Below are 12,606 nucleotides of genomic sequence, written 5' to 3'. Positions count from 1 at the left end.
GTACTTCTCTGTTCCAGTTCGTCCTGGCAGTTAAAACGATGAGAGAGGCCGTTTGAACAAAGACTCCAATGATCAAGCCCCACCATATTCCCTGAGCCACAGCAGCATCAGAAACAACTGTTCAGTAATTTTTTTTCCAAAGCAAAACAGATCAAAAAGTAATTTAAATCTTAGTTTTCACTTACAGCAGCAGCTAAACTAGTCTTGAATCCAAGAACAATGCCAATGGGAAGTCCAATCAGGTAATAAGCACCCACATTGACATAAGCCACTATGGCTTGCCACCCACTTCCAATAGCAACTCCTGCATCATCCTCATGAACACTTAAAGCTAATCGTCCATAAAAAAACCATCACAGAGTTTTAGATCGATGTCATACCAGACAGTATTGGCTGAACTCCATTCAAGAAAATGGAGATGGAAAGCAGAGGAGTCAGATTAATGACTGCAGCTATCACCTCATCGCTGCTGGTGTAGAGCTTGCTCAAGGGCGTGCGCAGTAGGAGGACCAGCACACTGATGATCAAGCTAAGGATCACGCTGGTCGTCACCACGACAAGGACTGCGAACTTGGCGACTCGGGGATGAGCAGCCCCCAACTCGTTCCCTATCCTGACACTGCAACAAACAGCCTCTGGTTGTTAGTGAATGATTCATGGAGATCGATGAGAGTGCAGTAGTCGTCGAACCTTGCGGCATTGCTCAGGCCGAGCATGATCATGAAGTCCCAGTTCCAGTAATTGACACTGGAATCGATCAGATACTGTCAGTGAGGAATTGATATGTAGGCAAGTAAGTTGTGTGGTCATTGATTACCAGATAGATACGGCATCGAGTGAGATCTCTGGATTTGGGAGGTAGCCTGTGATCAGCACGAAACCTTGGACGTACCAAACCTCCAAGCTGCGATGAATGTGAGTTTGAGACAGGGGGAAGAGGAAGAAGGGGGAGGAAGTTGGAGGGTTGACTTACACGAGCATGATGGCTGATGAAGCAGTGAGTTTGAGAAAGGGCCAGATGCCGGTGAAGGCCTTGACGGAGAGGCCGGTCCAGGTGGCCCTGCAGGAAGGACTGAGGATGATGTAAAGCCATGTGGTGAGGACGAGCACCCACCAAGAGATGCTGAGAGTGATGGAGGCGCCGAGGAGGCCGAAGTCGAGGACGAAGACGGCGAGCCAGGAGATGAGGATGTGGAAGAGGAGGACGGCGACGGCGATGACGGCCATGGGGTTGATGATGTTCTGGGCCTGCAGGAACCGCTGCATGGGGCAGTAGAGGGCGAAGGCGATGAGCTGAGGCAGGAGGCCGCGGGAGTAGACCTGGCCCACCTCCGCGATCGCGTCCGACTGGCCGATGGCGCGGAGGAAGGGGCCGGAGAACAGGTAGAGGAAGGAGAGGAGGAAGGCGGCGATCAAGTGGAGGACCAGCGCTCGCTGGAAGACGATGCCCATGGCGCGGTACTTTTTGGCGCCATAAGCTTGGCCGCACACCGTTTGAACGGCGCTGGCCATTCCGAGCTGCATGCCGCAAGTTACCGTCGATCACTGAACTCGATATATCGATCATCATGATCATTACAGAACATCCATTTAAATCGTACCATGAATCCGTAGGCGAGGCCTTGCACGCCGACGTTGATGATGGAGGCGCCGGCGAGGTCGAGGGAGCCGAGGTGGCCGACGAACATCTGAGTCACGAGGCTGAGCATGAAGTTCAAGAGCTGGACGACAATGGAGGCCCAAGAGAGGCGCCACAGGTTCTTGGACTCCCACGCCGCCAGCCTCCACACCACCCTCCACGGCACCGGCTCCCACTGCAGCATCTCCTCCGACGCCCGCGACGACTCATCGATGTCCAGCAGCGGTGCCGCCTCCGGCGGCCACCTGTTGTTCTCCTCCCCCATTATCTCCCTCCCCGATCGCATCTCGAAGTTAAATAAGAGTTCAGGAGAAGGGCCGGCGGTGGATCGGAGTGTTTAATGCTCCCGGAGCTAACAGTCGTGTTGTACGCCGGTGTTTGTTGACATCTTCTGCATCTAACCGGATGGTCGGGAGCACGTTAGATTGTTAGAAGGGTAGCTAGATAATATCAAAATGAAGACCATTAGTTGACTATTTAAATTTAGTTTTTTTATAAAAAAAGAATAATTCATAGACTGTTTTATTAAAAACATTCTTTATTTCAACGCTTGTACAATATATTTTACTAAAATATAAAATATGCAACAGCTGCTACAATAAAAAAAATTTTCATTATTTTATTTTAATAAAAAATATTATATTTAAAGTATTATCAAAATTATTTTGAATTAAATTCCAAATTAAAAGATAATTTCAAATTATATAAATCCATATTTTTTTACAAAAAATACTTTTTATATATTTTATATTAAAATTATTTCTTATTTTAATCGTTATAATATGAAAAATTAATTATTTCACAACATGATAGAAAGAAATATGTGATGTCCTTTTATGTCCTTATTTTGCATTAATTTCTTTGATATTATCTAATAATGTCGTCTTCAATTATAATTTTATGAAAAAAATACAATTTTAAAATTGCAAAACAAGGAAAATTTTTTATCATTTTACAATTTCTATATATATATATATATATAAAAAGGGTGTGTCCTTAAACTCTTATGTTTATAATGGGGAATCCAATTAATTTGCTCTTATTTGATATTTATGAATATAATGTAATCTATCTTTTTGTTTTACTAATGCTCCTTTGTGGAAGTATTAGGATAACATATAATAAATTATTTTTCGAAGAAATGTTTTTCCTTGAAAGGATAGAATACATCACACTGTAGCATGATCGAGACTTTAAAGTTAGTAACCGTTTGGTTTCCTAGCAATGATAGAATACATCACATTGTCCCTTAATTAAAACTTCAGCAAAGGTGAAATATGTCACTATAACGGTTCCACACGTTTGATGTCACGATCATATGTGAGGAGATAAATTTAAAAACTATAGTTGGTCACAACGAAGAAGGGAAATTGCTTCGACTTCTTCAAGATTCGATCCTTGCCCACTTAACCAATTTTGCTCAGTCGCAACCAACTCAATTATGCCGCAAGGATAATCAATCAAAACTTCAAACTTACTAATTGAGTGGTATAGTTCTTCCAACGCGAAGATGGTGGATATCCTCCCATGTGAAGCTGATGCAATTCATTATTTAAAAATAAAATAAAAATAGCAAGTATCTTTTTATATATATATAAATAATATATTGTATAATTTATCCTTCTACACGTTCCGTCCGTGAGTATCTAGTATATATATATTTTTTTTGTTTCAATTTCATTTTATTTAACTTAAATATTATATCCTAATCCTAAACCTTTATCACTCTTGTAAATTCAATTACACTTTTATCTATCTAAAATAATAAAGTTTGATGTTTTTTTAAGTTAAAATGACTTATTGAGTAATTTTAATCAAAATTATTTTTTTAAAAAATATATTGTTCTATATAATATAGATCTTATCCTTAAATGAACTATATTTCATTAAAATAATAAAATTTTCACCTCCAATTAATTATTTTTTAGACAGAAAAACTAAAAAATAATTCATCAAATAGCGTAGCAAAAGTTAATTAATTCTGCTTTAAGGTTAAAGTTAATTTCAATTACACTTTTATCTCTTTAAAATAATAAAGTTTAATTTTTATTTAAAAAATTTAAAATGACTTGTTGAGTATTTTTTATCAAAATTATTTTTAAAAACTATATTTTTTCTCACTTAAAAAATAACAAATTAATAAATATATAATATAAATCTTGCCCTTATTCATATAATATAATAAAATTTTACCTAAAAATTAGTTTTGAGAATTTAATGGTAACTGGATATTAAAAAAAAAAGTGAAACAATACTTTTGGGAAAAAACGGAAGAATATATATATTTTGATGCGGCCGCGATTAAGCAAAACAAAGCAGTGTGATGCCGCGGTGATTAAGGAAAACAAAGCATATAATTAATTTGGATATGACGGTGATTAAGGAAAACAAAGCATATAATTAATTTGGATATGACGGTGATTAAGAAAACAAAGCATGTAATTAATTTTAATTCAGCTTATAAATAAACACCTTCTCTAGCTAGGCTTGTCGCCATTCTCCATATCTCCACCTTCGTCGGCCGGCCATCTAGCAACAGTCGAGGGAAGGAGGGAGATCGAAGAAATGGATTCAAGGGTTTCTGAGGCTGTTTATCGCCCCGCTTATCAACCTTTTCCAGCTTATTCTGCACTGCTACCGCCGCCGCCAACGGTGCCTTTCTTCTCAACGATGATGATCGATGTCCCTGTTGTGGATAATCATCAGGTTTCTGTGATGCCACCATATTCCTCCTCCTACGCTGGCGATGAATCTGCGTCCAAAGCCTGCGCAGCTTGCAGATTCCGACGCCAGAGGTGCAAGGGCGACTGCCTTCTCGTCCCGTTTTTCCCTACTGCAGATGAAAGCAGATTCCAAAAGGTTCTCCGTCTTTTCGGCATCAGAAGGATGTAGAAGACCCTGGATCCCCTCCTCCCCGACCAACGTGCTGTCTGCTTGGCGACCATGATCTATGAGTCGGAGGTGCGCATCGTCCGCCCGACCACAGGATGCCTCGACATTATCCTCCAGTTACACAGTCAGATAGAATTCAAATTCCGCCATCTCGCCCACCTCCGACAGCATCTTTTGGTCCTCCCTCCTCTTACACCCACTTTGGACACTGTCATCGCCGGAGATGGTGAAATAATTCCTCTAACGTTGCAATTCGATGACACAAATTTCATCGCTGCTGGTAATCTCAAGTGCCGTTTCCAGGACCTTTCGGAGGAGGAAGGAGAGGAGACGATGAGGGAACTATGTCGGAGAAGAACATCCCAGTGACACATGCATGACAGAGCTAGCGTTTGCATGCCCTTTTTAACATTTAATCATTATTATATTTTATTCTTTATGTACTTTGAGAGAAGAACATATATCCTACTATATATATCCCAGTGACATTTATTCTATATTTACCGATATTGATTTGTTCTTATGATTATATTCTTGGATACATTGATTTGATCTTAATTTATGGAGATTGATTTGTTCTTTATTCAGTAATTGCAGTTTGAGAAAAGCCAACAAGCTTGTTATTCTATTTCTGTTTCTGTTCCGTATGATCAGCAATTGATGAAATGATATGCCTTGGATTTTATAATTTTAAGAATTTACTATTTGCAATGGTTTATAAAAATATATTGCTTTGTGTCAGTTTAATATAATCTTCCAAAAGCTTGAATAATAGATTTAAAATTAACTAAAAATCTGAATAGTAGAGTAGGAACTAAAATCTAAGTATTATCTAAAATTATGAAAATGTTACCATAGGCATAGATTTAGAGAAGGTATTGATTAATGTGTTAATTAATTATGTCCTTAATTATATGCTTAATCTCTTTATTTTCAAGCGCGATTATTCAAAATACATTCTCCCATTTGAGGATGACAGCGAGGCGGAGGAGGTGGCGCGGAGGCGGGAATTGGAGGCTTAATCCGAAAAAATCCAACTAGAAAAATGATAATAATTTTTAAATTTCTTATTTTTCTATATTCAAAACTCTACGTAGAATAAAATAGATTAAATATACAAAAATGATTATAAAACCGACTTTCCTCTTTTAATTTTTTTTATCAGGTTGAGACTCTCTGTTTGCATCTTCTCAAAATGTTGAATCGCTCCGACTTTAATTTCTCTATTAAATTTTTTTACTAGAATGAGAGTCTGAGAATCTCTCTTTGCATCATTGGTTAATTCTCAAAATATAATTTAAAATGTAGAATATACGAATCTTTTTATGAGAATTTAATTTGATATCCCTTGATAAATGGTGTAAAGATTAGATTATTTAGGTGATTTAAAATTTTATTTAGTTATGTATAGTTTGATTAATGGTTAAGTTTACATGGATAATATAAATATAGTGTTAAATGTATATTATTTTTTTATTAAGAAATTTTTAATATTTTAAATTTATTTGAAATGTATTATTATTTTCTATAAAATAAAATGCAGATGAAAAATATAAAATAGATTATAATATAAATTTAATGATAATAATATTGATAAATTTATGATAAAATTAAAAAGAAATTTGAATTTGAATCTCACGTTTAGTCAAATTAAAAATAATTATATATATATATTCAATAAAGAATATTATTTGAGATGAATTTTTTCTTAAAAATCAATTTAAATAATTAAATTCTTATTCATCTTTAATCAGTTTTGAATAAATTAATAGTCTAAAACTATTTATGCGAAATGTAGATTTCGATTTTGAAATCAATTTTGACTTTTATCGATTGATAGCATCACGATTTTTTCATAAAATCGTATTAGTCCATTAAGACTCCAATATTCAACAATCTCCCACATAAATGAAAATTAATACACACGGGTCTCACGACCAATTATGATGTGTGTATGCGTGTCGATACTTTTACAACTCTGCTGAGTCCAATCGATAAGTCACTGTATCGGAAGAGGTAATTTGTGACTTTGAACCTTCTGTAGTGGAATGCTATCGAGCATGCTAGATTATGCAGTAAATATGAAGTATTAAACTGCTCAATTGTTTGTGTATGTTAAGACAATAATATCCACACAGAGACTTATCTCACATACTTTTGATTCTCATAATTGGTTCCATTTTAATCATGAACATCATCTTAAATTTGAGTGAAAATGATTCATTCATATAATTTTGTATGCATTATCTGGCTCATGTATAATGCACAGTTCGAAGATTCTGTTGAAATCTTTGATTGCTCTATTGGCCAAGATTTATCTGTTGGAGTGGATTTGGCTTTTGTATATTTCTGATTGATTTGCTCGTGTAGTTTATTTTTTTTGATAATTTTAAGTATGTAATTTTGAAGGTCATCTGAAGGTTTTCCTATTAGGATAAATAGGAAAACACATGATTTCTAATTGACGGCTCTAATTGATTCTTAACTCCTTTAAATGTAAGTATACTAATGATACGGTGGGACAATGACATAAATGATAAAGTTCGATTCAATATGTAAGATTAAGAAATCCTAAAACTATTTCACTCGAAAAATAAGAAAAATATCTTAAAATATTTCTTAAATAAATATTTCAAAATATTTCTAAAAAACTTAAATAGATATTTTAGAGTATTTCTCAAACAGATGCTAATACTTCGGAGATCAACTATTATAAAAAAATAACTTATGCCTATGGGTACAGATATGCATACACATCTACTCTAATTCCCTAAGTCATTAAACTCCTTCTTCATGTTGAACCTTAATTTGAGAGTGATTTGTCGGAGTCCACCCCCTTATGTTCATGGGTGTAGATATGCACACATATCTATTTTAATTCCATCGAACTTTAATTTGAGTGACTTGCCGGGGCTTATGAGTGTTTTTTAAATCATCTAATCTCTCCGGGGTGATTCTCTTCGAGGAGAGCAATTTTGAGTTGTGTTTGAATCATTCACGATATATTAGTCAGAATAAATTGACTTCGTCTTTGTGAAAAAAACTGAACCAAGACACTACGATGATTAACATCGAAAGAATTAATGACCCTAAACCATCACGATTTCATCGGAGAGAAAAGCCACGGCGAAAAATTCCTCCGCCGTAAAAAAAATAAAGACCCCTAATCCCGCCTCCGCCGGTGAAAATGCCCTCAATCTGGATGAATACCGGTTAGAGGTCTTCAAAGAGAACTTTGGTGGAAGAGCACAATATGGCGGCCGACAGTGGGGAGCACGCCTTCCGCCTTGATATGAACCGGTTTGCCGACCTCACCAACCAGGAATTCCATGCTAGGTTCTTCGGGAACTTCTCCGGGCTAAGGAGATCCATCTCTCGGAAGATCAGCAGTCGATTTTGGCGTTGGAGAAGGGGATCGGTCGGTAGCCATGCATGCTGATCGTCTCTTTCAATCTCTGCAGCATCTTCTCCAAGCTTCTCCTCAAGAACAAGCTTTAATCGCTCCTCCACCAGGCGCAGGACCAGGACCAGGCTGCCTCCCGCTTCGGCATCACTTGCCGTCCCGACAAATCCACCGCCCCTGCAAACCCTACCTTCGACACCGACGGCGTCGCCACTTCAGACGCCCATGATGCTCTTGCGCGTCGGCGAGAGGAAATTGGACAAGTCGATTGGAAAGAAGAACAAGATCGAGGGAGATGGAGGGCTCATATTGCTTGGACTGCAAGCACAGCACGGAGGTGGTGTTCGACCACTCGGCGGGGGGCATGGTGTGCTCCGAGTGCGGGCTGGTGCTCGAGTCTCACTACATCGACGAGACCGCCGAGTGGAGGACCTTCGCCGATGAGTCCGGCGACAACGACACCTGTCCGTGTCGGCGAGCCCACCAATCCCCTCCTCGCCTCCGGCGGTCTCCACACCATCATCTCCAAGCCCAATGGCGCCAAGGGCGGGTTCCTCTCCTCCTCGCTGGAACAGTGGCAGCACCGAGGGCGATGGGTGTCCGACCCTGGTTGACAGTTATCAATGTAAGCACAATTGAATTTTTTTGGAAATGTAAACACAATTATCTATTTAAAAATTATATGTTTTTCTTTAGTCACTTTCATTTTACATACTATATGATTCTTTTTCATATTATATTTTTGTTTACACTTATTTTTTCAGATATGGATCATGTGGAAAGAAGGAAAATGTTTAGATTTAGTCGATAAAAATTTCAGTCATCTATTATTCGAAAATCAAATACTAAGATGTGTAAAAGTTGGATTTTTAGGTGTCCAAAAGCAATCAAAAGATAGACCAACAATGTCTTTAGTTTAGTGTTAGGAATGTTGGTAAGTGTATATAAGAAAAACAACCAAGCTTTTTTATTGTAAGAGCGTCGTCATATGTGAGCTCAAATGTTAGTAATCGTGAATTAGTGTTTGTGAATCAAGTATCAATAACTGAAATGGTTGGTCGATAGGAATTGAGTTGTGAAAGTACATGTTTTGACGACCTCTTTCTATGTTCACTAAAATCTTAAGTTCCTAGATGGTCTTTTAGCCTTAGCTAGTGCTTTGCCTTTCACATATGTTGAGCTCCTTATATGTTGTAACTTTGATTCTCCATGTAATGAACATTGGAGTAGACTCAAGAACTCCCTCTTCAATTGAAATAGAACCACAGAACTCAATGATTCTTGCTCTGTCAAAATCATTGGAAATACTACACTAAATCTTTGCCAACTAGTCACTCGATGTCGACTATCGCTAAAGTATCTTCATCAGCAGTATGCTTCAAGCGTTCGATCGCCTTGTCGACCTGCAAAAAGAGGCCATTCTCATAAGTCCTGTTTCATTAGGCTGAAAGAGAAAAGTTTTTTCTATCTCCATTTTCAGACAATGAAAATTTTGAATTTTTTTTTAATGAGAAAAAGTGTTTCATGGGTGAGCAGCAGTTTGTGTACTTCTCTGTTCCAGTTCGTCCTGGCAGTTAAAACGATGAGAGAGGCCGTTTGAACAAAGACTCCAATGATCAAGCCCCACCATATTCCCTGAGCCACAGCAGCATCAGAAACAACTGTTCAGTAAATTTTTCCAAAGAAAAACAGATCAAAAAGTAATTTAAATCTCAGTTTTCACTTACAGCAGCAGCTAAACTAGTCTTGAATCCAAGAACAATGCTAATGGGAAGTCCAATCAGGTAATAAGCACCCACATTGACATAAGCCACTATGGCTTGCCACCCACTTCCAATAGCAACTCCTGCATCATCCTCATGAACACTTAAAGCTAATCGTCCATAAAAAAACCATCACAGAGTTTTAGATCGATGTCATACCAGACAGAATTGGCTGAACTCCATTCAAGAAAATGGAGATGGAAAGCAGAGGAATCAGATTAATGACTGCAGCTATCACCTCATCGCTGCTGGTGTAGAGCTTGCTCAAGGGCGTGCGCAGTAGGAGGACCAGCACACTGATGATCAAGCTAAGGATCACGCTGGTCGTCACCACGACAAGGACTGCGAACTTGGCGACTCGGGGATGAGCAGCCCCCAACTCGTTCCCTATCCTGACACTGCAACAAACAGCCTCTGGTTGTTAGTGAATGATTCATGGAGATCGATGAGAGTGCAGTAGTCGTCGAACCTTGCGGCATTGCTCAGGCCGAGCATGATCATGAAGTCCCAGGCCCAGTAATTGACACTGGAATCGATCAGATACTGTCAGTGAGGAATTGATATGTAGGCAAGTAAGTTGTGTGGTCATTGATTACCAGATAGATACGGCATCGAGTGAGATCTCTGGATTTGGGAGGTAGCCTACGATCAGCACGAAACCTTGGACGTACCAAACCTCCAAGCTGCGATGAATGTGAGTTTGAGATAGGGGGAAGAGGAAGAGAGGGGGAGGAAGTTGGAGGGTTGACTTACACGAGCATGATGGCTGATGAAGCAGTGAGTTTGAGAAAGGGCCAGATGCCGGTGAAGGCCTTGACGGAGAGGCCGGTCCAGGTGGCCCTGCAGGAAGGACTGAGGATGATGTAAAGCCATGTGGTGAGGACGAGCACCCACCAAGAGATGCTGAGAGTGATGGAGGCGCCGAGGAGGCCGAAGTCGAGGACGAAGACGGCGAGCCAGGAGATGAGGATGTGGAAGAGGAGGACGGCGACGGCGATGACGGCCATGGGGTTGATGATGTTCTGGGCCTGAAGGAACCGCTGCATGGGGCAGTAGAGGGCGAAGGCGATGAGCGTAGGCAGGAGGCCGCGGGAGTAGACCTGGCCCACCTCCGCGATCGCGTCCGACTGGCCGATGGCGCGGAGGAAGGGGCCGGAGAACAGGTAGAGAAAGGAGAGGAGGAAGGCGGCGATCAAGTGGAGGACCAACGCTCGCTGGAAGACGATGCCCATGGCGCGGTACTTTTTGGCCCCGTAAGCTTGGCCGCACACCGTTTGCACGGCGCTGGCCATTCCGAGCTGCATGCGCGCAAGTTACCGTCAATCACTGAACTCGATATATCGATCATCATGATCGTTACAGAACATCCATTTAAATCGTACCATGAATCCGTAGGCGAGGCCTTGGACGCCGACGTTGATGATGGAGGCGCCGGCGAGGTTGAGGGAGCCGAGGTGGCCGACGAACATCTGAGTCACGAGGCTGAGCATGAAGTTCAAGAGCTGGACGACAATGGAGGCCCAAGAGAGGCGCCACAGGTTCTTGGACTCCCACGCCGCCAGCCTCCACACCACCCTCCACGGCACCGGCTCCCACTGCAGCATCTCCTCCGACGCCCGCGACGACTCATCGATGTCCAGCAGCGGTGCCGCCTCGGCGGCCACCTGTAGTTCTCCTCCCCCATTATCTCCCTCCCCGATCGCATCTCGAAGTTAAATAAGAGTTCAGGAGAAGGGCCGGCGGTGGATCGGAGTGTTTAGTACTGCTCCCGGAGCTAACAGTCGTGTTGTACGCCGGTGTTTGTTGACATCTAACAGGATGGTCGGGAGCACGTTAGATTGTTAGAAGGGTAGCTAGATAACGATCAAAATGAAGACCATTAGGAAACGTTGACTATTTAAATTTAGTTTTTTTTTAAGAGAATAATTCATAGACTGTTTTTATTAAAAATATTCTTTATTTCAACGCTTGTACAATATATTTTACTAAAATATAAAATATGTAACAGCTGCTACAATAAAAAAAATTAATTATTTTATTTTAATAAAAATTATTATATATAAAGTATTATCAAAATTATTTTGAATTAAATTCAAAATTAAAAGATAATTTCAAATTATATAAATTCATATTTTTTTACAAAAAATACTCTAAATATATTTTATATTAAAATTATTTCTTATTTTAATCGTTATAATATGAAAAATTAATTATTTCACAACATGATATAAAGAAAGGTGTGATGCCCTTTAATTTTATGAATTGCATAATTTAAGAAGCTCTTTTTCCTTTATGCCCTTATTTTGGCATTAATTTCTTTGATATTATCTAATAATGTCGTCTTCAATTATAATTTTATGAAAAAAAATACAATTTTAAAATTGCAAAAAAAGGAAAAATTTTTATCATTTTACAATTTCTATATATATATATATATAAAAAAGGATGTGTCCTTAAACTCTTATGTTTAGCGGCGAATCCAATTAATTTGCTCTTATTTGATAATTATGAATATAATGTAATATATCCTTTTGCTTTTACTAATTAAAGCTCCTTTGTGGAAGTATTAAATTGTTTTTGGAAGAAATGTTTTTTCTAGAAAGTATAGAATACATCACATTGTAGCATGATCAAGACTTTAAAATTAGTAACAGTTTGGCGAGGATACATCATCTTGTCATCCAACAATGCCAAGATGGTGGATGTCCTCCCATGTGAATTCATTATTTAAAAATAAAATAAAAATAGCAAGTATCTTTATATATATATATATATATATAAACCCTAGATGATATACTTCCTTTTGCACGTTCCGTGAGTATCTAGTATATATATATTTTTAATTTCAATTTCATTTTATTTAACCTAAATATTATATCCTAATCCTAAACCTTTATCATTCTTGTAAA

General features: G+C 38.8%; 2 protein-coding genes across 2 annotated transcripts; both read right to left on the bottom strand.

The window, feature by feature from the left end:
• Positions 1–7: 7 nt before the first annotated feature.
• LOC141820911 (protein DETOXIFICATION 41-like) lies at positions 8–1,936 on the bottom strand (the record flags this gene model as incomplete). Its single annotated transcript, XM_074708275.1, has 7 exons — positions 1,602–1,936; positions 974–1,518; positions 818–904; positions 691–747; positions 381–619; positions 186–304; positions 8–91 (listed from the first exon to the last, which is right to left on the bottom strand). Coding segments are annotated over exons 1-7 (1,455 nt in total), but the record flags the coding sequence as incomplete, so codon positions are not given.
• Positions 1,937–8,976: 7,040 nt separating this feature from the next.
• Positions 8,977–11,402, bottom strand: LOC141820879 (protein DETOXIFICATION 41-like). Its single transcript, XM_074708240.1, is given in 9 exon segments — positions 8,977–9,337; positions 9,483–9,569; positions 9,662–9,780; positions 9,857–10,095; positions 10,167–10,223; positions 10,294–10,380; positions 10,451–10,995; positions 11,080–11,357; positions 11,360–11,402. Coding segments are annotated over 9 exon segments (1,527 nt in total). The 3' UTR covers positions 8,977–9,265.
• Positions 11,403–12,606: the final 1,204 nt, after the last annotated feature.

Source organism: Curcuma longa, unplaced genomic scaffold, assembly GCF_044706935.1.
Source record: "Curcuma longa cultivar G26 ecotype Majalengka, Jawa Barat unplaced genomic scaffold, ITB_CL_G26_1.1 utg8573_np1212_1322966_RagTag, whole genome shotgun sequence".
In the NCBI taxonomy this organism is placed as follows: Eukaryota; Viridiplantae; Streptophyta; class Magnoliopsida; order Zingiberales; family Zingiberaceae; genus Curcuma; species Curcuma longa.
The sequence above is the reverse complement of the archived record's forward strand: the minus strand, read 5'-3'. Positions and strand labels throughout refer to the sequence as shown.